Here is a 25,778-nt window from a genome sequence, read left to right as displayed (position 1 = left end):
TGATAACTTTGAAATTACTACTGGTCTTTAAAAAATAGTTTACACTTTTTTGATGATTTGTTTCAGAATAATTCAGTGTGAAACCTACTTCATCTAGTTTCGGATTGAACGTGATATATGATAGCTGAGGTTCAATTGTAGCAAAAATATTCAGGAAGGTGCATTCTTTTGGGTTCTGCCCACTGAAGTCTTCTCTAGGAGGGACGTAAGTGTTACTCCAGGTGTACCCAAGCAAAGTAGGTGGAATGTTCACTTGAAATGTCCCGCTAATCTGAAAGAACACGTGATTAGAAAGAACATGTGATTAGAATCAACATCAGCCAAACCTATATCCCACATCAGTCTTCTCCCCAGGAGAGACTTGGCTTACTGGGACAGCTCCTGCTGGGGAATAATCAGGCTCTCTGGGGTGATCAATGGGCACTCTTGACACCTTGGATCCCTGACCGATATGTATTATGCAAAGAGGAGAAAGTAAGAAAAGGGTGAACCAAAGAAGCAGGTTACCACACCACAGTGATAAAAACTCTTAGAAAATGTAACTTAAGGGGCTGGAGTGATGGCTCAGTAATTAAGAGTATGTGCTGCTCTTCCAAAGGACTCTAGTGGGGTTCCCAGTGCTTATGTCAGGGGGCTCACAACAGCCTATAACTCCAGCTCCAGGGGATTTGATGACCACATCTGGACTCACGAGCACATACCCACACACATATACAGAATCTAAAGTAAAACAAACCTTAAAACAAGAAAATCTAATTTAGGCTCAAAGAAGATGAGCTGGAAGATCATGTTACATTCTGCATTTGAGTCTGGAGTGTGTGTGTGGCGAGGTGGGGTGGGGTGGGGGGAGAGGATGTAACTGCAGAAAAAAACAGCCCTGAGTAAGGCTTATGGAAACAGGGATCATGAACGTGTAAGTGAGAAAGTTGGAAGAGGGGGCCATGAATCACCGTGGCAGCAGCAGCTGAGGCTTACCGAGCCCTTATTATGTGCAAGGCCCTGTGCCATGTGCTGGTGAAGGCTGTTTTATTCAGTGAGGCAGCTACCACCCCTATCTTTATTAAGTATTAAATTTGAGGTTTGGAGAGTTGTTATAATTTGTGAAAGATCACAGAACTAATGGTGGAGCCAGGATTATAATCCAGATGTGCTCATCTTTGAAACCTACACTTCTTAATCCATCATACAGCCTGGTTCAAGGCTGAGGGATAACTAAAGAATTTCACAACTATAGGAAGCCCTGTGCCTCTGACCTCTTGGATCTCTATCAGTAATATGTTCCATCATGGCTTCGTGTGATTGCCCATAGCATCTTTCTATCTTCCAGCTATTATCTGTGATCTCTTTCTTAAAAAAAAAAAAAAAAAAAAGCCAACAGTTTCTGTTGGTACCATAACAGAATGGCTGTGGTCACATAAATAAAATGCAAGCAGAAGTCTGGATGGCTGGGGAACTCCTTCCCTGACCCGGGGAGTGGCTGTCTCTTCCTCCCTGCCTCGGGTCGTAACACCGCTATGAAGCTGGAGTTGTGATGAACTGTTTGCAACTGAGGATAAAGAACACATAAAGAGGGTAGTGGAGCAGAAGGACAGGATAGCTTGCGTTCTTGAAAACATCCCTGAGCAGCTGCCCCTGGCGTCTGGACTTCTTTACTGGGGAGGTGAGTAGACCCCTGACTTACATCAGCCATGGCTGGTTTTCTGTTGTACCTGCCCTAATCAAATCCTAAGTAATGTACATGTGATTAATTTTCACTCAAATGCCCTAAAGTGCTTGTGAAATTCGTTGAAATATTTACTTCAGCAAGTCAAACAAAAAAGAAAAAAAATGTAATCAGACCTTTCCTTGGGCCGCCAGCTCACAAATAATGACATAGAGACTTATTATTATTTATGAAAGCTCGGCCTTAGCTTAGGCTTGTTCCACTAGCTCTTATAACAAATTAACCTGCTTTTATTAATCTACGTTTTACCGTGTAGCTTTTCACCTTTCTTTCATTGTGTATGTCCAACTCCCTCCATGTCTCATTAGTGTCTCCTCCGCACCTCAATTATCGCCTCCTACTTCCTCTCTCTGCCTGGAAGTCTGCCTATACCTCCTGCCTAGCTATTGGCCATTCAGCTTTTTATTAAACCAGTTACAGCAATATATCTTTACACAGCGTACAAATATCCCACAACAAAACCAAACAAGTTACTGAAACATTCTTCTCCTCTGATCCTACACCTCCATTGCCCCAGTGGCCCAGGCAGAGGGAGGGCCTGTTACTCTTTACACTCACAAGATCCATCCCATATACCACTGAAACACTACAGCATACCACTGCACCAAAATGTTAATCCCTCCATCCCATACCACCACAGAAACACTACAGCATGCCACACTGCATCATATGTTAATCCCCTCCCACCCCAGACAATGAACTTAAGGCAGAAAATTCACTTCTGACTCTTCAAATCCTTGGTGTCTGGCATCGCACCTGGGATATCAGGTACCTTGCTTAAGATCTTTCAGTAAGGACGTAACTGAGCCTAAAGGGGAGCCTAGACTGGAGTTTCACACTTGCTGGTCATGTTAGGTTCAACTGCTAAACCTAACCTAAACCGTGGAGCCTCCAAGGGTCTTGCAGAGCCCAGAGCTCATCATCAACCTGGTATAACTGATAAACAAGACTGGTGAGACGAAATTCTTGGCACCTGGGTCTGGCCTTAGAAAGGCCTTTATAGCAAATACGAATTTTGCTTTATGTCTTCTGACTAACTTTTTTTTCCCCCTCTGTCTCAGTAAACATTTTAAAAATGCAAGAAGTTAGCCGGGTGTTGGTGGCACACGCCTTTAATCCCAGCATTTAGGAGGCAGAGGCAGGCAGATCTTTGTGAGTTTGAGGCCACCCTGGTCTACAGAGTGAGCTCCAGGAAAGGATCCAAAGCTACACAGAGAAACCCTGTCTCAAAAAACCATAAAAAAGAAGAAGAAGAAGAAGAAGAAGAAGAAGAAGAAGAAGAGGAAGGAGAAGAAGAAGGAGAAAGAAACAAAAATGCAAGGGGTTTACATTCTGTAATCTGTAAGTACTCTAAACCTCACAACTTGGTAATATAGGGTCATTTTAATAACCTTGTCAGTCACAGACTCTGACTCAAAAACATCAGAAAGTGCTTTTATTGGGCAGAAACAAATCTTGGAATAATTAGCAAAGAACTTTTCTGTTACCTCAGACTGTTGCAGAAGGGCTGAGAAAGGGAAGCTGATGGAGCCCAGCCAGTTCTTCTGTGTGTAAGAGTGAGCACTGCAGCTCTTGAGACAGTGGTCCTGTTAGAGCACATTTAAGTTAAACTCACAAAAAACGGTTCCATAAGATGGATACTTCTACAAACTCATGGGTAGCTTTAACAAACTTTTCTTTTTTGTTCCCCTGCCCCCCCAGTGTGTGTGTGTGTGTGTGTGTGTGTGTGTGTGTGTGTGTGTGTGTATTTGGGTGCAGTTTGCATGCCTATTTCATTGGGTGTTCTTCTCTTTCACTTTGTCTTATTCCTTTGAGGCAAGATCCCTCCATGAACCCAGGTATGTAGTTGAGACTGACCTTGAACTTCCCATCTTTACCTCCCATGTGCTGGGAGTATAGCCCTGAACCACTACACCCAGATAAGAATTTGATTTTTAAGATGACCAGTTTGGGAGTCTGTTTTGTCTGGTAGGGTGGGTCAGGAGGAGGCAGATTCTCAAAGAGGTAGTTGAACTCTTTCAAATGCTAACATTTCAACACACAATCCTTGCAAATCAAAATACCGCCCCCCCCCTTTTTTGTCTTAGATGTGGTTTCTTTGTAACCTAGCTTGCCCATTGGGGGCCTTCTCTTTTTATTAGGGTGTGTTAAAGGGCTGCCATAGATCATGACCAGTGGCTCCACAAAACTGGAAACAAGGAAATAAATGATATAATTGCTCACACAACTAAATGATGCAATTAAAATTTAAAACTGAAAGTTCACATTGAAACCTCTCAAACATTTGAAAATGTAGAAACATAATATACAAAAACTGTGGACTAAGGAAGAATACATAATAAAAAATACACTGAAAGAATGCAAATTAAAATAGTAGGTAAATGCAGTCCAAGATAGTCTGAAGATGAAGGCATAGTTTTAGAATGGTTCTATTACTTAGGGTTGAGTCAGAGATCAAACAAACAAATAAACAAACAGATAATGAACACTTTTGCCCAAATAAATTCAGAAGTCACGGTCACAAGGACACTAGGAGAATGTAATAAAACTTCAAGGAGAAATAAATGAAACAGAAAACACAGAATAAGTATAAAACTTCAAATAATTTTCTCAAAAAAGATTGAGAAATCTGGTAGAAGTTCCGTGAAGTTCTAAATTTTCGCCCAAGGATCAGAGTATAAGGAAAAACAGGGACGTTAATCAGTTAACCAAACACAGCTGAACAGAACCAAGGCCTGAGTTGTCGCTCTATCCCATCAACACCACGTGCTGTACATCCTGCTGACAACGCAAGCAGAAGCCAGTCTCTCTCATTAGGGACTATCCTCCTGTCTTGGCTTTTCCCCACCCTTGTCTAAGTGTAAGTTCATGGTGAATGACTTATGCTGTCCTAACCCACATTTTCATTATAAAAATGTCCTGGCTCTTAGGTCCTCTGGACTTATTTGTAATTACTGTCAGGCTTTGCTGAAGCAACTTGCCCAAGGACGCCTTGTGACTAGAATCTGCTATAGCTGACTAAGCCCAACCCCTTATTTCACAGCTCCCTGATCTCAAAGAACACCTGTACTCCCTCCCTTTGGGGAACTAAGGTAGAAGAATCTGTGAGTTTTAGGACAGTCTGAACAACATTTTAAGATCTTGTCTTAAAAAAACAGATACAAGGGGCTAGTGAGATGGCTCGGTAGTCAAAAGCACTTGCTGCTCTTCCAGGGGACCTGAGTTCAGATCCCAGCACCCACATCTGGCTGCTTACTGCTGTGGATATCACTCTGTGTAAATAAAATTCTGATTGGCCAGTGGCCAGGCAGGAAGTATAGGCGGGACAAGAGAGAAGAGAATTCTGGGAGGTGAAAGGCTGGGGCGGAGACACTGCCAGCCGCCGCCATGGCAAGAAGGATGTAAGGTAATGGTAAGCCACGAGTCATGTGGCAAAGTATAGATTTATAGAAATGAGTTAATTTAAGATAGAAGAAGTAGATAACAAGAAGCCTGCCACGGCCATACACTTTCTAAACAATGTAAGTTTCTGTGTGTTTACTTGATTGGGTCTGAGCATCTATGGGCCTGGCGGATGAGAGAGATTTGTCCTGACTATGGGCCAGGCAGGAAAAATCTAACTACAAATGGCACCCAATGTGTTGGCAAGAGTTTCCGCCTAAAACCTGAGAAAAAAAGATTCTAAAACAGAGCAAAAGCAGCTTCCTAGTTGTCTCTCTCAAGTTAGTGGCAGCCTGCTGGTTTGAGCTACTATGGCGGGTTCCTGGCGCGCATCTGACCTGCAGTGTGGCGGGAATGAGGAGTCCACAAGCAGCACTTTACTCTGCTGCATGGTGGATTTAGCCTTTCCTAGTTAAAAAAAAAAAAAAAGGGTTTCTGGGCTATGCGCTGCTTTGATGGAACTGCTTCTGATAGTTGGTGGTACACGTGGCTCCAGACCCAGAGCTGGCGGTAAACTGTACCACCGCCATGTTGGGAAGCTGAGGTGGGCAGAGCCAGAAGCCACAGAGGCGTTTCAATCTTACAAAGATGGATATTACACAGAGAATCTGGCTTGTGTTGTCTTTGGGATTTTTCACTGCAGAAAAAGATTTGAGAGGGGTTGGGGATTTAGCTCAGTGGTAGAGCGCAAGGCCCTGGGTTCAATCCTCAGCTCCACATACAAAAAAAAAAAAAAAAAGAAAGAAAGAAAGAAAAAGAAAAAGATTTGATTGTAAAAGCTGTTGAGTTAAACAAATATGTAAACTTTAAAGACACCTTGACTTCAAAATTTGGATATAAGGATATGTTGCTTTGGAAAAGTCTCTGCTTTTGTTTCCACAGAAAGCCAGAGGCTGTGGATTTGTTCCAGATTAAGATACATCAGGTTGGATCAGCCAAGACCACCTGAAAGGTCTCCAATGACACCACAGCCTAGATGATCCAACATCCAGAATGGTTTCAAGGCAACTGGCTCAGAGGTTTACCCTCATGGACTACTCCATAATCCTAAAATTTTCTTTGTTTCCCCATAAGATACAGCGTCCCCCTCCAGCAGGAAATAGTAAGAGAAACACCCAATTTCCCAAAATTATCAAGCTGGCTTTGGAAATGGAATTGGCTCACTCCTTCTCTAAACCCAGACATATTGCTAAAAAAAAAAAAAAAAAAAAAAGTTAAGAGATTTTTGTGTCCCAAATCAGAAGAGCCCTCTGGTGTGGGACATAAAAACAACAATATTTTTATTTAAAACAGGTTGATTATAAATGCGATCTCTTTCTAAAGAAGAAAAGGGGATATGATATAGATATAATAGGATGAAAGGGTAGATTAAGGAACTTCTAAAGAGCAACAACTTGTTTAAAATGTTTTACATTGGTATAGATTTTACTCTATTGATACAAACTTAAAGTTCATTTTGTTATACTGTGTGTATATTTCTACACTTGTTTAAGGTATTATGTTTGTATAGCTCATTTTAAATTGTAATGGATAATTAAAATAGATTAATAATTAATCATCTATGATAATCATACTCATAGCCATGTTAGTTAAGTCTTCTAGGTATACACAGAGATATTTTAGATAGATAGGTAATCTTCAAATACTTCAATGACCTTCAGAATATGACATTTAAAATATTTTTAAAATTTAGACTTTCTGGACAGTGAGACATGTCTGCTCCTGGCAGCACCGTTTTACTTCAGAGAGGAAGATGGGCATTGAAGACACTTCATATGGAGTGTATCTTCACCTTGGCAAAAATAGCCCTTTGGGCAAGAAACTGTTCTTGCCTGGACTATTTGATCAACTGGACATGCAGGACCCATAGAAAGGTGACCACTGAACTTTGCTTGACAAAATGATCCTCAGGTTCCTGCTTCACAGAGGAAAATGCCAGACATTCCACAAGACACTGAAAAAAATGACCAAGAGACTTTGGCCCTGTGGGCTGAAGACAAATGCCCCAACTTTATAAAGGAACATTAGGTGACTGTCCAGACTGCCAGCTGTCTCTGTTTACCCTGTAAGATTCCGAAAGTTGCGTGCATCCTTCTCCTGGTTCTCAGGTAATATTATATCCTTCTGAGGTCTTTGATGTGGCTGAAGACTAGATAGTTATAATTTTCTCAGTTATGATAAAAGATAAATTAGATATAAAACCATGGACTCACAAATATAAGATAGATAGGATATCTTTTTTAATATTGTAACTGTAATTCTTGCTTGATAATTGTTTTGTTATATGTAATGTTACTATGTAAAAGTTAAAACCTTCCTTAAAAAAAAAGAAAAGGGGAAGTGCTGTGGATATCGCTCTGTGTAAATAAAATTCTGATTGGCCAGTGGCCAGGCAGGAAGTATAGGCGGGACAAGAGAAAAGAGAATTCTGGGAGATGAAAGGCTGGGACGGAGACACTGCCAGCCGCCGCCATGGCAAGAAGGATGTAAGGTAATGGTAAGCCACGAGTCATGTGGCAAAGTATAGATTAATAGAAATGGGTTAATTTAAGATAGAAGAAGTAGATAACAAGAAGCCTGCCACGGCCATACAGTTTGTAAACAATATAAGTCTCTATGTGTTTACTTGGTTGGTTCTGAGCGTCTATGGGCCTGGTAGGTGAGAGAGATTTGTCCTGACTGTGGGCCAGGCAGGAAAACTTTAACTATAGCTTACAACCACTAGTAACTAACTCCAGCTCCAGGGGATCTGACATCTCTCTGGCCTCTGCATACACATGCACATAAAAGCCCATTGACATATAAATACATAGTAACATAAATCTTTTTAAAAAACAGAAGAAATCTTTAAAAAAACGATAAAATCAGAAGAAAAAAATAGAAGCACTTGGATAAAGTCAGGAATGATAAGTGGCTAAGAGTATAATATTAAAGATTAGAAGGCTACTGATAATGATATACTAATGACGTGAAATCTTTCAGAAGAATCCTTTCTTCTCATCCTTCAGTCCTTCTCCTCTCCCCTGAACTCTCTCCATACACACACCCATCTCAATTTCCTTTTCTAAGTATTTAAACCATGGTCTGAAGACTGGATTCATTTAAGTTCTTTCTGTGGCTATCATGTTTGTGTTATAGCTTTAGTTAACCCAAGCTTTGAGCCTGGAGTTCCCAGCCCAGCTCCAAATGAGGTCCACAATAGCTCTGCCATCTCTAGTGTTGAAAATCTGTGATGTGTCTGTGAGATGTATAACAAGGGGAGATTCATGGGGAGTAAGAAAGATTTGATAATAGGAAGAAAAAACATAGGAGAAAAGAGGAAAAGAGGCATTTGTGAACAGAATAGTGATCAATAATAAACCCAAATTGTCTTTCAAATGGATGCTTATCTTGTCGCTTGTTTTAGTCTTTTATGGGAAAATGGAATGTTTCGTCTACAGTTACCTACAATGCAGTCCACGAAGAAACACCAGCATGGACAGTTTCCTCTTGTAAATAGAGTGCCAACATTGTCCCAAGCACATCTTAACACATGACACATGTAGACTGAACCCATAACAATGCAAAACAGTTATAAGAGTTCAATGTCAATCAACTTATTCCCATTTGTCAAACCAGTCCCTGAGACAGAATCAGAAAAGTACTCAGCATAAATCCTTAGATGTAAGCCATCAACAAATGGCCATTTAAGACCTTACCCTCAGCCTTTATTAAGAATTCATTTAAAGTTTTAATGTGAATGTTTGTTCACTCTTGGAAAGCCGGCTTAAAGACATTACTGCTAAGATTTTTTTCTGATGATCCAATCCTGAGCTCCACACTGCAAGGTCTCATCCATCCTCTCTGACCTATAGCCTCCATTTCCCCAGACAAAATCATCTATCCTTTCAACAAACTGTGATAACAGGGCAAGCTCTTCAGGGTGTTGTCCCCAGAAGAGTGCTTCTATGTATGCTTTCCTTCCTGATAACCCTCTGCACACCTGCCTCAAGAATGAACTCTGAGGTGAGGAAGGCTCTTGAGTAATCCTGATTGTTTTCTACCATCTCCCATCTCCTGAATACTAGCTCTCAGGCAGTGAGCAGGGTGGACCTTATCCCCAGTAACTGTTCCAATGATTTTAAAGACATTTATATGAAAGCTTTTAACTTGCCTACCCAGAGACAGCAGCTATGGTGGAAACACATCTTTATGTTTTTCATGTCAAGCTAACAGGAAGGAAACTAACACTTATTACACAGCTTGTTATAGTGCTAGGCTTTGGGTTAAGACTTTTCACATAACAAAATTCTGGTCCTAAAATAACTTGGTGTCTTATGTGGAGTGGTATGTTTTCTTTGATCAGAAAATAAAAAATATCTAAAGTTTTCTGCCAATCTTTCTGTATTTACTACTAAAAAGCTCATATTTAAATGTAATGTTGAAGTCATAAGCATCTGCTTCTCCCAAGTCCTGGCCTGGTCACCATCCTTTTCCTTATAGGTGCTATGATTAGTTATATTTAGAGTGGTTTGTCATGTGTCTGACTTATGCACATTGATTCAAACCCTTTTAAGAAAATATTACATATATCACATTAAAAGCAAATTACATATGGTGGCATATACTCATAATAGCACTGCTACAAGTTCAAGACCAGCCAGGAACACATAGTGACTTCAGGCCAGCCTAGGCAGCACAATGAGCCCCTGTCTCAGACAACAAAATAAGTTCACAAATATGTTCCAAGATCTCATTCAGTTTGACCTCATAATTATTTCAACATTAGCCAGACATTTTCCTATATTACCTCATGTTTTTCAATTACCACTTCATCAAAAACATTGATATGTATATTATCTTTTATTTTCGATAAACTAGAGAAGCTGTAATCATGTCCTGGTGATCTGAAAACAAGAAAAGCACATTTGAATGTTTAAGGTTTTTTTTTTTTTTTCAAAATCCACTTATTTTCTAAGCACATAATTGATAAAGTATAATAAATTGCCTATGATCTTTTCCTTTGTAAAGTTTAAACTTGCAAAAAGCTATATGCCTTGAAGCCTAGCTTCTACTATTCATTAGAACTAATGTATGTATTATAATATACCTTATATTTCTCTTAAGATGAAAATAAAAATAGACAACATGGGCCCAGCTGGAGATCATGTTAACTGAAATGAGCCAGGCAGAGAAAGACAATGCTTGGCACTGTGAATCTTAAAGAGAAGACTCATTGAAATGACCAAGACTCCAGACAGTCCATCTTTGGAGTTACAATTCCCAGACCAGCTAGTGATCAACACATTACACCAGAGTGTGTACTACCCTTCTTTAGTCTATCTCTGTGCAACAACTAACACAAAACATGGGCACTGCTGTGGGATTTAACTTGTAGAAAAGTAGTATGCCTCACTGAAGAAAATTCTGGAGTTAGTTCCAGGAGGTCCAGGTCAACTGAGATGTCCTGGCAGCAGATAAAAAAGAAATGCTTGCCCTAGTTGATGATGGCTCTGCCCAGCATGTAGCCTTCCTGCTCCTGGTCTTACTCTACTCCTTTCCCCACCTTTAAGAGCCCTTTGTACCTCTGTCCCCAAGATAGAGTGCTGTGGGATGTTCTGTATGTCAAATGTGTTGCTCTGATTGGTTAATAAATAACACACTGATTGGCCAGTAGCCAGGCAGGAAGTATAGGCAGGACAAGCAGAGAAGAGAATTCTGGGAAGTGGAAGACTGAGGCGGAGAGACACTGCCAGCTGCTGCCATGACAAGCGAGATGTAAGGTACTGGTAAGCCATGAGCCACGTGGCAACTTACAGACTAATAAAAATGGGTTAATTTAAGATAGAAGAAGTAGATAGCAAGAAGCCCAAGCCATTAGGCCAAACAGTTTAAATAATATAAGCATCTGTGTGTTTATTTTATAAGTGGCCTGTCAGACTGCCGGGGCTTGGTGGGACCTGGAGAGAAAACTCTCTAGCTACAATGGAGCTTTGAGGATGACAGCTTACCCATCCCAGGATGTCCACAACCCTGAGGTTCCAACTATTGGCTTCTGAGTGGCAAGCAGTCTAGCCCTTGCCTGATAATATTTTCACTTTTTACCATATAATTGCTACTACTACTGACATTGTTAAAGCTTTTTCTTTCTTTCTTTTTTTTTTTAATGAAGCAAGTACTACTTCAACAAATCTCCAATAATACCCATACTTTTCTGATAATAGGTGCAGTAGTAACCACCGAAAAACACTGGTTGAGTTCCTTGACAATTTAAAATTGAATACTTCTAATATTTCCAAGAAATAAAATAAACTAATTCTCCTACTTTGTTCCTCTGGGGTTTCATTCCATGGTAGGATTGCCTAAGCCAAGGCAGGGGAGGACATGTATCTTTACAGTACTCTACTAGCACAATGAAGGGCAAGAATCACTTCAAGACACTTTTCAATTTGCCCATTTGGTATACCTTAAATTACCAAGTCCTTCGCATCACCTAATATTATATAGTATATTCAAATTCACCTCAAATTTTGCTGCAGTTCCTCCTCCAAAGTGAGCTCACTAATTACTCTTTATGTGCTGGCACTATATGTTATATTTGCATGTAGGCTTTTTTTTTTCAAATCAAGGAACTGAACCCAGAACCTCAATTAGACTGCAAATACTGAAGCACTCTATGGTCCTGCATATAGTTTTTAATCTGACTGCTCTTCCAGAGGTCCTGAGTTCAATTCCCAACACCCACATGGTGGCTCACAACCATCTGTAATGAGATATGGCACCCTCCTCAGTGTACATAATAAATAAATAAATCTTTAAAAAGAAAATGATCTTACATGTAGGAATAAAAATTCAATTTTCCCAAAATTGAATAAAATATTATTATCTGAAATAAAATTATGTTATTTGAAAAATGTTTATGTGTTTAGCAGCTATGGACGCTTGATCATGAAGTAAACAGTAAACATGTGCCCAGCAGTAAAACACAGAGATATCAGAGAAAGCAGACATGGAGTTTAACCTATTTTTATTGGGTCCTGTGTGGGCTGCTTCTAAACAAACTTAGTTATGAGATTATTTGAGCCCAAATTCATTTTTTCTTCTTTGAAGCAAGCAGAAACATAGGTTCATATTTCTTCTGGGAGTTTAAATCTTTTTAACTTTTAATTAAAATGCCTTTTACATGTAGGAGTCTTTTGAGTAATGTGGTTTTACTCATTCTTGACAAAATGTAAGTAGTCTAAAACATTAATATAAATCACTACAAGCTTTAAAGGAAGGAAATACACTGGTGATTAAGCACATACATGTTGTATAATCTTGATAGATGTGGGATTACTGGGCCATGCCCTAAACCTACAAACTTAGAAACTAAGAAGGTGGGCCCAGACATCGATGTTTAAGAAGCTGTCTAGCCAGTTGTGGTGGTGCACACCGGTAGGATTTGCTGAAGGAGGCAGAGGCAGGAAGATCACAAGTTGGAGGCCAGCCTGGGCTACACATTTTAGCCGGGTGGTGGTGGTGATGGTGATGGTGGTGGTGGTGGTGGTGGTGGTGGTGGTGGTGGTGGTGGTGCACACCTTTAATCCCAGCACTCGGAGGCAGAGCCAGGTGAATCTCTGTGAGTTCGAGGCCAGCCTGGCCTAGAAGAAGAAGCTGTCTAGGGGACTATAATGCACAAAAATTGAGAGTCACTAACTCAAAACCATGTGCTTCAGAAGATAAGTGCAGGAATGTACAGAACAGTGCTGTTTGCAAAGGCAAAAAAATAAGTACGGGGGTGTAAAGACAAAAAAGGATTAAGTAATCATAGTGTTTTCACTCAACAGATTATATAGAAGTTCAAATAAAGGGATGAAACTGTCAGTCTATTTAATGCTGCAATTGTAGAATACCTGAGACAAGGTAACTTGTAAAGAACAGACTGTTCTCTTACAGTTCTGGAAGCTGGGAATACAGAACCTATGCAGTTTCTGGGTCTTGATGTCTCTTCACATAGCTCAAGAGAGAAACCCACTTCTTCAAGCCCAGCCCCCTCCACCTTTCTATGAACAGTATCAATTCACTGATAAGGGCTGGTGAATAATAGGACAGTGAGATACCCTGTGTTCTATAATGATATCCTTGAAACTGAAACATTTTTATACCAGAGGGAGGCTGCTTAAGACTCACGAAGTAAACAACTCACAAATTTCAGAAAGTCCCTGAAACATATTAGATTCACAAGTCCCATCTCTGAAGTTACATAAGCAGTAAGGACTGCTGAGAAGAGCAGACTCTGGCCCATCAAACTGCCTGAAAGTTCTGCAGAGCACTCTAGGACTTCTGTTTTCTTGATCTGGCATCCAGGCTGGGGTGTGTTTCCTAGTGATGCAGCTGCCTTTGAGTCATCCATGCTTCTGTAAGTAAGCCCTCACCTGTACTCATGTTGGTAGCTACAATACACTCATTGGTTTGCCAAGTTGGATTTTTGTAGAATTATTTCTTTGGTCCCTATCTGTCATTGTTTCCCTATCTGGGATGATCAGACATTTGTTTGTGCCTCCCTAGAAAAAGCCTCACACAACACCCTCTCCCAAGAATAAGGTGGATGGTACCTACCTCTATCCACACACTCACTCAAGCATACATGAACATGCTTCCACACCACAGAATTACTCTGACTAAAAACTGTAGGAAAATGGACTACAACTTACATAAAATCTACTTTGATTTCTTCGTTCCAGCATGGATGAAATCCACTCGCAGTATTGGTTTGATATATGGTATGTTGAAAAGAAACTTCTATGAAAGGGTGCACAGTAGCCTGAAATGCAGAGTAAACACTGACTGGATTTTTGTAATATCTTACATGATGGAGAAAAGCAAAAAGTTAAGAGATTATTTGGTGGCTGGGCAGTGGTGGCGCATGCCTTTAATCCCAGCACCCGGGAGGCAGAGCCAGGCAGATCTCTGTGAGTACAAGGCCAGCCTGGGCTACAGAGTGAGTTCCAGGAAAGGCACAAAGCTATACAGAGAAATCTTGTCTGGAAAAACAAAACGAGAGAGAAAGAGAGAGAGAGAGAGAGAGAAAGAGAGAGAGAGAGAGATATTGATTATTTGGCAACTGGTGTCCTTGTTTAGTCATTAATTTAATGAACATCTATTGGTCTTATTTTATGTCAGGCACTCTTCAAAGATCCAAAGGCACATAGAATTTTTTCTTAAAGATTTTAAAGCTTTCCAGGGGGAAAAAAAAAACAGACAAGCAAATAAGTACCATGAAATGTGAGCAATCCAGCAAGAGAATCAGCTTGCAGCTGTGGGTTTCAGGAAAGGGTATGGGTGTATTTCTGGGGTGAGGACCAGATGAACATCACAAAAAAAAAAAATCCTGATTGAGCTCAGGCTTTAAAACATTGCTATGCTTATCTGGCTAAGCCCATGGAGATCGGGGGAGGCCATTCCCAGCCAAGGGAACAACTACTGGAAACCAAGACAACATGGCTGTGCAGTGGACAGACATGAGAATGGCCAGCAGAAGAAGATCTAGACTATCAAAGATTCTGTGTGTGAGTCAGGAGCTTATGCCTTGTTCTACAGGGCCTGAGAGGAGAGAATGAGATAATACAAATTTCATTAATAAATAATACCTTTATTTTGTTAAAGGAAAATACCTGAAATGTGAGTATTGTAGATATAAAGAGACTAGTTGAGACCCAGGTGCAACTGAGAGCAATCAGCCAGTACTGAACTTTATAAGATGTTAAGTACCTCATTTAAGAAGTCATTCGAGGCTACGAATTTGATTGCTTCTTGATGTCTGCGGTGAGACATGGATGACCTCAAGTAAGTAGGCGTATCCAAAGTTCTTCAGGAAAAACAACACCGAGACACAGTTTTAACATTAGTGTTGGTCAGGCAGAGGCAGGCCGATCTCTGTGAGTTGGAGGCCAGCCTGGTCTACAGGGAGTTCCAGGTCAGCCAGGGGTACACAGAGAAACCCTGTCTCAAAAATCAAAACAAAACAAAAAATATTAGTGTTGGTAAGCATGAGGATTACTCTGGATCTTAGAGAGGGTTTTTTGTGTTGTTTTTTTCTTTTCTTTTTGGTCTTATCACGTTAGCAATCATCACTGCTCTGGTGGAGTGGTTCCTAACCACTGAAGTACAAGCTTGATCTAGTCTGTGGTAACATGATCACTGGTTTTCAGCACCAAGGGAACAGTGAGCTAAGTCATATTTGGGGAATATAGCCTTCCTACTCTCTTTTGGTGTTAGAATATTTTCTTCTACAGGATGATGGCTATAGAAAATGACAGACATTTTATGTCCTTTCTTCACTAACAGCCATTAAGATGTGCATTGGTTGTGAAAATAATTAGCTGTGTCAAGGAATAAGGCTGTAGTTAGTAAAACAAAGTAAAACCTCTAAAAGGTTTTAAATATAAATTAACAGCCAGTAAGAAAAATGTCTGTTTTTCATAGATAGAATCCATGAGTTGTACTAAGCTGAAAAATAAAAAAAGCAAGCAGACAACATATATGGTAAACATGGAAGAGGAAATACCTGCTATTCCTAGGACATTTGGGTAGTGATATTCATATTTATCAATCATCCTTGACCCTAAATATCCAGGATACATTTAATGAAATTGGTACTCAATATTCACAAGGCCAGCATTTGACCAGCTTTTGGTAGGTAATGTCTATTTTGGTCCTAAGAAATATAAATAAAATGTACTTGGTGCATACAGGAAAGATAGGTGAAATCCCACTTTGGTAGAGTTACCTACAGGCCCTAAGCAGAACAGGCTGTAGTTGTACTGACTCTGACTACACAAACCTTTCCACATTTGAAGACTTCCTGAAACAAAATGCGTGTCTCATCAACTTTTCCCATCTTTCTGATTCTGACACTGAGGGCACACTGCTATGACAGTGAATGAAATGGTTGATAGCAGAAACTTCAAAAACTCACAGTAGGGAACAGGAACAAGAAGAATTCACTTGGTGACATGGAAGATGCTCAGGTGGCGAGTCCCTCTAAGGCATACACTAAGGTTACTTTGGGAGTCTCATACCCCTGAAAAGTATTTGTTTGGTTTGGGCAGTTTGTTTTGGGCCAGGGCTTTGAGCACGTTATGCAAACACTCTACCTCTGAGCTACTACAGAAACTTTTACTATGTGACATCGAGAAAAGGTTTGACTATCCAAATGAGGGGTTGAAAGCTTATTCATTTAATGCATGTGATTTTTATGTATGTGTGTGTGTGTGTGTGTGTGTGTGTGTGTGTGTGTGTGTGTGTGTGGTAGACATTACACCCACAGCATTGCATGTACCAGGCAAGTGCTCCATCACTGTGCTACATATCTCCAGGTATTATGCCCTGAAACGTTAATGAAATACAAAGTTTCACAAATGAAGTAATGAGGATGTTTAGCATATTTAAGAGAGATCTTTGGCAACCACAGACATTGGAGCCCATCACTTTACCTATGAGATATTTTTTTTCTGGTAGGAATGTTGTAGGCCCTCAGGATCCTGACCAGAATCTTGATATCTCCATCAGAGACAGTCTGTGCTGTGACTTTTCTTCTTTCTTTCCTCTGAGGCTTTAACTTCCTTCGTGGTTCAATAAACTTACAAATCGCATCTGTCAACTGGCTAAAGAGCAAAAAGGGATCAGCTCCATATACACAAAATAACACCGTTTTAAATATACTAGTGTTTAAGATAATTACTAATAAGTACACTGTTCTGAACCACATTGTGTCCAAAGTAGAAATTATTTCCTGAGCTTAGAAAGGAAGCAGTGCTAGGTTCCCTAGGGCTGGGTGGTCATATAATTGCTCCAGCTCTTTGGTTACATACTCCAAAAAGAAGCCAAAAGCAACAAGATAAAGCTATAAAAACATCTTTTACCATGATTATTATTACTTTTAAAAGCAAGCACTTTCTCAAAAATGACTGAATACCCCATATTCTCCATTGCTTTGAATCAGTTATTTGCCTGTGCTGACAACCTAAGTCCACAGAATTACAGTTTGATAGTCACAGCTGTTTCTGTTCAAGGTGTGAAAATACAAGACAGTGGATTTCAGTATCCCACAGCAGTCAGACCATCACTGGTGATGCTGAGAATTTGCATGTAGCCTCTGGAGGGGATCAGATCCACTCCTGACTCTCCCCTTGGCCTTCACAATGGATGCTGGAGAATGGGGATAACCCAGCAAAGGCTCTACCACTCACCCCTGTGCAGCTCAGGGCCCTGGCACCACTGAGGTGTTGAGATATTTGATTGCGCTGTGAAACCCTGAGAATGTGTTAATAAAATCAACCTTGGATCAGGGGGTGGAGCCAGCAACTAGTTGACAGGAATTAGTCATACAGAGAGAGTACAGAAGAGCCAGAAAGATGGATAAAGAGACACACAGGAGGGAATAGGTAGGGACTTAGAGTTTCCCGGTCTTTTTGGTTTGGGACAGCTGAAGAGACACCCTGTTGCTGGTTTTCCAGCCAAAAAGGAGGGTGGTCTGGTTGCTTCTCAGCCTCTCTGAGCTAGCAGGTTTTAAAAATTGATTATGGATGTTTGTCTTTGTTTAGAACGTTGGTTACAAATTGTTATGGATAATGGTCAAGAAAAAAGCTAAACAAAGGAGATTAGATTCAGGGTTTTTGCTTTGAAAAGCAGAAAAGGGAAATACCGTGGGATAATGCTCATGTACACTGTAAAGATTTGTCGCTCCTATTGGTTTAATAAAATGCTGATTGGCCAGTAGTCAGGCAGGAAGTGTAGGTGGGGTGATCACTAGGAGAATTCTGGGAAGAGGAAAGTATGAGATGGAGTTGCCAGCCAGATGCAGAGGAAGTAATATGAGAATGCTGGACTGAGAAAAGATACCAAGCCACGTGGTTAAACATAGACAAGAATTATGGGTTAATTTTAAGAGCTAGTTAGTAATAAGCCTGAGCAATAGGCCAGAGCAGCTTCTTTATTAACCAATGGTAGCAACGCATATTCACAGCATACAGAAAGACATCCCACGGCAGTCTCACTACAACATCTGACTCCCAAGTCTTTATTGGTCAACAGAATGATAGAGACTCGGTTAAAAACTACATTTGGTGGCAGTGGCAGAGCCAGTACCAGTGGGACTGGAAATCCCACTAGGCTGTGGCCCGAGCAGCAGGGCACAGACCATGAGGCTGCAGACAGTAGTTAAAACATCAGTCAATTCAGGTGCAGCCACTAATCAGATGGAAAAGCAACTCTGATGTGTCTTGGGTATGCCGAGGGAGATTATTGCTGTTGCTACCAACCATGGTTCATCCAGTAGCAGTCTCACAGGAAAACCTCAGAAAAACAAATGAAACGGGACAGAGATGTTCTCTTCTTTTTCTGTCTTGTCCTAGACCACACAACAGGAGAGAGAAGCCAACCTCCTCTAAAGTACTGGACAACTGCAATGATGTCAGGCAGATGACTAAAAGGGCCAAATACGTTTTGTCACCAAACCTTACTCTGCATTCTGAAACTGTACTGTTGTGGGATAATTGATCACACTACAACACCCCAAGACTGTGTTAATAAAGTTCACCATGAGTCAGAGGGTGGAGCCAGTGACTAGCTGACCAGAATGAGCCATAGAGAAGCCAGGAATATGGATAAAGAAGGTAGCAGTGGGGACAGACTTAGAGATTTTGCTGTCTCTTCAATCTGAGAAGTGTGGAGAGAAGGTCAGCTGGTGGCTCCTCTGACACGTCTTTGATCTATTGGCTTTCCACCCCAATATTTGACTCCTGAGTCTTTATTGGTAATAGAACAACTTAGATAAACTCATCATCTGGCGGCCACTGCATGGCAAGCCACCACTTCTCCCCACCACCACAGCTACTGCTCAGGTGGCTCCTCCCACCACCATCACACCCAAACCCTTCCCATAGGTCATGGGCTTTTCCCGTCACAGTTGTCCAGCTTCAGCTCTGCAGGTGGATGCCTCACAGACCAGCCACACAAGACTCATTTGCTCTACAACACCCGCGTGGGCTGCTGCTGCTTCCTCCACCTGTGCACACTGGAACTCCATTCTTGCATGCTTCACAGAGCTGCAGCTGCAGCCACCTGCCACCAGCTCTGTCATCATGGCCACACTGGTGCCCTCTCCTGGCATGCCCTCACCTCCTGCTGCTCCCCTGCTCCCCGTGCCCCCAAAGTCCACCATGCCAGCCTGCTGCCTGGACACCCTGCTGCACGTTTTCTTCCACTCCCCAGTCCCAAGTGCCACTGCTGCATCTGGCGGCCCTGCACAGCTCCTCCATCACCACCGATGCTGTTGTGGACAAACAGAAAAGTCCGAAGAATCCGTGAGACACCTGAGAAGCTTAAGGATGGAGCTAAGGTGATATTGAATCTCTCACACATTAAGAATGGGAAATGTCACAATGCAGGGAGATAGGACTCTGTATATGCCACAATGGATGACTTGAAAATGAAAAAATTAAATGAAGGGATAACTGACTTAGCTGGGAGTGACATAATGTCGATTATAATCACTATCAATTTGGTAATTCATATTTTCTCCTTGAAAAAGTGGTTTGATAAATGAGCCAATATGAAAAATTGACTGATAAGATACAAGATTGACATGAGCCAGAAATAGAATAGTATCAGATCCAGAAGTTAGAAAAATATTAATTGAATCTTTGGTTTTTAAAAATGCTAACTCAGAATGCATAAGGGGAATGAGACATTTAAAGGCAAGATTAGCACCAATAGATGGATGGATTAGAAATAAATCTGATGTTGGATTTCACACTTTGACGTTACTTTGATAGGAGACATGACTTCTAAAAATTATAAGAAAAATCAAAATGTCAGTTGTTTTATTTGTGGTAAACAAGGTCATCTGAAAAGGGACTGTAGGCAGGTATTAATAGAAATAATGATTTTTTTTTTTTTTTTTTTTTTTTTTTTTTTTTTTTTAGAGATAATCCAAATAGAAGGTCCCAGTCTTTTGGAGCATGCAGAAGGTGTGGCAAAGGCTGGCATTGGACTAAATGAATGCAGATCAACAAGGGACAGACAAAGTAACCCTTTGCAATTGGGAAATGCATTGAGGTGCCTCTCATAGGCCCCAATATCAAATTTGGTTCAATTGTTCCCTGTCAGCATTGGAGAAACTCATCCACAGAGCAATTAGAAGACTTAATGCCTGATCTTTCAAAACCATACTGATCTGGATGACAGACAACTTCATTAGATAAAACAAAAAATTCAGGAGAGACTATAAAACAAGTATTTTGGCAAACCTCTATAAATGATCAAAGACTGAGCTAAAAATACAAATAAATACATTGTAATTGAAGGTTTGGTAAACACAGGTGCTGAGGTAACAATAATTTCACCAAAATCTTGGCATCAGGAGATTGTCCTCTTCAGGAGGTAAATATTCAGCTTCTAGAGATTGGAACTTTATCTCAGGTAAAATAAAGTACAAAGTGGGTTGAGTGTATAGGTCCAGAAAGACGGATAGGAAAATTAAAGCCATATGTGGCTAACATAGCAATGAATTTATGAGGATGTAATTTGTTACAGTGATGGAAAACACAGGTAAACATTCTTCCAATCTCAGAAATAAACCATAAAATGAAGAATGATTCTGAGAGAAATATTAAAGGGTATTATCAAGAATAGGCACTGACAATTCAGGTTGTACATAAGCAGGACACAACGGCAGTTGGCCTTTCAAAGGTACCAACAACTCTACCTTTAAAATGGTTAACTGACAAACCTATGTGGGTGGAACAATGGCTTTTGACATCAGAAAAATTACAGGCACTAGAACATCTGGTCTAGGAGCAGGTGATGCTCTAAATATTGAAGAATCTACCAGTCCTTTTAATTCTCCTATATTTGTCATTGAAAAGAATCTGGAAAATGAAGACTAAAGGTAACAGATCTGAGAGCTGTAAATAAGGCAATCCAGCCAAGGGGGCTCTTTACAATCTGGAATTTCCCTGTCTTCCTTATTACATAAAGGATGGTCTATTGTAGTGATTGATTTAAAAGATTGCTTTTTTTTTTTTTTTTTTTTTACTATATCTTTGCAAGAATAGGACAGAGAAAAATTTGCCTTCATGGTGCCTACTTATAATAATTCTCAACCTCTTAGAAGATACCAATGGAGGGTCTTGCCACTTTGTGTCAACATTTTATACAATAGCTGTTAGAAATAATTCACAAGTTTCCTCAATCTGTAATTTACCAGTATATGGGTGATATCTGAGACATAGATAGCTTAGAAAAATGTTTGATGAAGTAAAGAGAAGTTTGCCATATTGAGGATTACAAATTGCTCCTGAAAAAATACAAAGAGAAGATTCTATTAATTACCTAGGGTATAAGATAGATTTATAGAAAATTCAGCCACAGAAATTACAAATCAGGAGAGATCAATTATGAACTCTTTATGATTTTCAAAAATTGCTGGGAGATATTAACTGGCTATGGCTCACAATTGTATCAACAATTCAAGGACTAAGTCACTGATTTCAAAACTTACAAGGTGATAAGAACTTAAATAGTTCAAGAAAATTATCAACTGAGAGAGAATTGGCTCTAGTAGAAAAGAAATTACAGGATGCACATGTGGATCGCTTGGATCCATAGTGTGATTTTATTCTGGTTAATTACCTTGTACACATTCTCCCACAGGAATTCTTATGCAGAGAGAAGATAATATCTTATAATGTATATTTTTACCACACAGAGTGAAAAATTAAAGACCTACATAGAAAAAGTTTCTGAATTGATTCTGAAAGGAAAATTGAGACTTCAATAATTAGCAGGAACAGACCCAGCTGAAATTGTGGTACCTTTTACTAATGCTGAAATTTCCTCACTATAGGCAGAAAATGAACATTGGCAAAGAGCTTGTAGTAATTTTTTAGGAGGCATTAGTAACAAATATCCCAAAAATTAAGAGACTTCAACGAGCTTGTAGTAATTTTTTAGGAGGCATTAGTAACAAATATCCCAAAAATTAAGAGACTTCAGTTTATAAATATAATTAATTGGATTCTCCCTCATATAATAAAGGGGACACCAATTTCTGGAGCCTCTACATTCTATATTTATGCAAATAAATAAGGAAAGGTAGGTTATAAGTCAGGGAAAGTAAGTAAAATGGCTCAAAGCCCTTATGATTCAGTTCAGAAATCAGAATTATATGCTATTCTCATGGTATTACTAGATTTTCCAGAATCTTTTAACATAGTTACTGACGCTCAATATGCAGGGGTTGTTTTATGTAATGGAAACCACTGAATTTATTCCAAATGATTCAGAAATAAATTTTGTTATTTATTCAAATACAAGTAATCAGAAATAGAAATTGTTTCTTGTATATAACACATATCAGATCCCAATCAGGTCTGCCAGGCCCTCTAACACAAGGTAATAATGAAATTAATCAGTTATTGGTAGAAAATGTGCTATAAGCCCTAGAATTTCATGAGAAACACCATGTTATAGCAATGGTTTAGAAGAATGAGTCTCCTATCACTTGTATCACTTGGCAACAAGCCAAGGAAATTATAAGGAAATGTCCTACTTGTATTTTGTATAACCAAACTCTAGTTAGCTGACCTTACTACGACAGGATAAGGTGTTTAGGTGGCATGGAGAACTTTGAATTCTTGGGTATAGGTTCAATTCCTATTAGGATTTAAACCTCTACTACCTACAGGAAGTAACCCAAAGGGTATTCAAAGAAATGATGTTTGGCAAATGGATGTGTTTCACTTTGCAAACTTTGGAAAATTAAAGTATGTGTACCATACCATACATACATATTCAGGATTTCAATGGGAAACTGTTTTAAAGGGTGATTCTGTAATTATACATTTACTAGAATTTATGGCCATTGTGGGAATACCTATACAAGTTAAGAGTAACAATGCTCTAGCATATGTCTCTAGTAAAATGAAAGTCTATTGCATATTACAACATAAAGCAGGTATACCACACAATCCTACAGGAAATGCAGTTATAGAAAGATCTAATCCCACTTTAAAAGATATGCTTAATAAACAGAAAGAGACAATGAATACCTCCCCAGGGATAGATACATAGTGCTTTAATAACTTTAATTTTTTTTGAAGATTTATTTATTATGTATACAGTGTTCTGCCTGCATGCCAGAAGAGGGCATCATATCTCATTACAGATGGTCATTGTGAGCCACCATGTGGTTGCTGGGAATTGAACTTAGGACCTCTGCAAGAACAGCCATTGCTCTTAACTACTGAGCCATCTCTTCAGCCCCAACTTTAAATTTTTTTAAACACTAATGAGAAAGGAATGACAGCTGCAGAGAGACATTGGATACTAGAAAAAACTGCTGAATTAAATCAGTCTGTATATTTTAAAGGTGTGTTGACCTCAGAACAGAAACCAAGATATGTATTACATAGGGGGAAAAGTTTTGCTTTAGTTTCCGTAGGACCTCAGAACAGAAACCAAGATATGTGTTACATTGGGGAAGAAGTTTTGCTTTTGTTCCATAGGAAATGAAAAGCTATGGATTTTTCATAATTTATAAGGACCTCCTGAAAATCTTGGCTTTAAACATAGATGAAGAAACCAAGAAAAACTACAAGACAGGTGATTTATATGCTGATCCATTGACATGGGAACAGCTCTGAGACTGAAGGAGATATGATAAATCTTGTCGGCTACAGAGTCCTTATGACTTATTACATGCTATCTTTTCATATGGCATGGACAAATATTTATATCACAGTTTGCTTATGCAGTCCAAAGGGAATTATAAAGATAGATAGATGCTTTTTACCTCAAACATAGCCCAAGTGATCTAGCCTTTCAGAATGCCTCTGTTGCAGTTTCCTCAAAAATCTGCATCCAGAACAACTTCAAAGTAGCTAGCTGAGATGGTTGAGCCTCACGGACTACTCCAGCCAGGACTTCAGACAAGCCCTGCACTGACTATCACACAGACTGGACATCAACTGATACAGCTAGATCTCCCAGGACTGGACCGTTATCCCAGTTTTCTCACAGCTCCTAAAGATGCTGTTGCTCCCAGACAACAGGAAGTAATTTTAAGAACACGATACCCACATTCCCGAGAGGTGGAGTAGGTCGGTTTTGGTCATGTAGTGGGTTATGTATGTTTGACATTTTAAGGGGGGTTAGTTGCAAGTTGCTATTGGTTATGGTCATGGAGGAAACTAAACAAAAGAGGTTAGATTAAGGAATTTCTTTCTTCTTTTTCTTTTCTCTATCCTTCTTTCTCTTTCTAGTGGGGAAAAAAAGAGGATATAGGAATGATAGGATAAAAGGGTAATTTATTGAATCTCCTAAAAAGGAACTACTAGTCTCAAATATATTACATTGGTACGGATTTTTGTATATTGATACAAAATTAAGGTTATTTTTGTTACAACATAATATATATATATATATATATGTGTATATATATATACACATATATATATATGTTTCTACTTTTGTTTAATTTATTGTACTTATGCAGTTCATTTTAAAATGTGATGTAAAGTTCTAGTTATTGAAAGCTATTATTACAAACTCTTCAGGATAATTAAGAAATGCAGATTGATAGTTAATCATGTATAACAAATTTGTAGTCATGTTGGCATGTTTTCAAGGTTAAACAGATAAAATGGTTTAGAAGAATAGTCTCCTATCACTTGTATTACTTGGCAACAAGCCAAGTTTAGATAGGTGGTCTTCAAACACTTCAGAGATCTTCAGAATATGGCACTTAAAATGTTTTTATAATGTAAGACTTTTCATGACAGTGAGATATGTCTGCTCCTGGCAGCACCAATTTACTTTAAAAAGGGATAATGGGCATCAAAGAACCTCCATGTGGAGTTTACTTTCATTATGGCAAAGTTAGACACTGGGTAAGAAAATGCCCTTGCTTTGACTGCTGATAGTATTCTGTCCAAATTGGACAAGCAGGATACAAAAGAAGGTGACTGATGAACTTTGCTGAGACAAGGTAGGACAGTCCTTCAGAACTCCTACTTCATAGAAAAGTCTGTCAGATATGCTAGGCCTGTAGACTGAAGATGGATGCATGTCTGTCTCACTTCTATAGTTTTGGAAGTTGTTTTCTCTGCACTTCCTATTTACTTAGGTAATATTTTATCCTTCTTGGGTCTCTGATGGGGGTTGAAGACAATAGTTATACCATTTTATTTGTTGCCAAATTCAGAAAAGAAAGTTACAAAAGAGATCTAAAGTTGATAAGTTTGAGAGACATACAAGCTTAAGTTGTTTATCTACGAAAATGTCTTAAGATCTAAAAGGATATTTTTGGCTGGCAATATAAGCTATGATAGAAAGTGATTTAGATATAAAACTTGGGATTCATCAAGACGAGATAGTAAGTGATTTCTCCATATTTGCTAAGTACAAATGGACTGGACATTGTGAATATAATTCTTACTTGACAATTGTTCTTATTACATATAGTTTTACTGGGCTAGAGCTAAAGCCTTTCCTTTTTGTTTAGACAATACATGATACTTGTTCTTACTGCATATAGCTTTACTGTGTTAGAGTTGAAACCTTTCCTTTTTATTTATGGGAAAATGTTGTG

At 39.4% G+C, this 25,778-nt stretch overlaps 1 protein-coding gene across 1 annotated transcript in view; it reads right to left on the bottom strand.

The window, feature by feature from the left end:
• Cc2d2b (coiled-coil and C2 domain containing 2B) overlaps window positions 1–25,778 on the bottom strand; it is a 93,290-nt gene that overhangs the window by 17,685 nt on the left and 49,827 nt on the right. Inside the window, exons 21-26 of the mRNA XM_036181934.1 lie at window positions 16,621–16,791; window positions 14,897–14,993; window positions 13,840–13,949; window positions 9,954–10,050; window positions 3,211–3,309; window positions 89–271 (exon numbers count right to left, since the gene is read on the bottom strand). Coding sequence (XP_036037827.1) covers window positions 89–271; window positions 3,211–3,309; window positions 9,954–10,050; window positions 13,840–13,949; window positions 14,897–14,993; window positions 16,621–16,791 — 757 coding nt within the window. The remainder of the gene's footprint in view (window positions 1–88; window positions 272–3,210; window positions 3,310–9,953; window positions 10,051–13,839; window positions 13,950–14,896; window positions 14,994–16,620; window positions 16,792–25,778) is intronic.

Source organism: Onychomys torridus, chromosome 1 (assembly GCF_903995425.1).
Source record: "Onychomys torridus chromosome 1, mOncTor1.1, whole genome shotgun sequence".
Lineage (NCBI taxonomy): Eukaryota > Metazoa > Chordata > Mammalia > Rodentia > Cricetidae > Onychomys > Onychomys torridus.
Note: the sequence above shows the minus strand (reverse complement) of the source record. Positions and strands in the feature narration are given on the sequence as shown.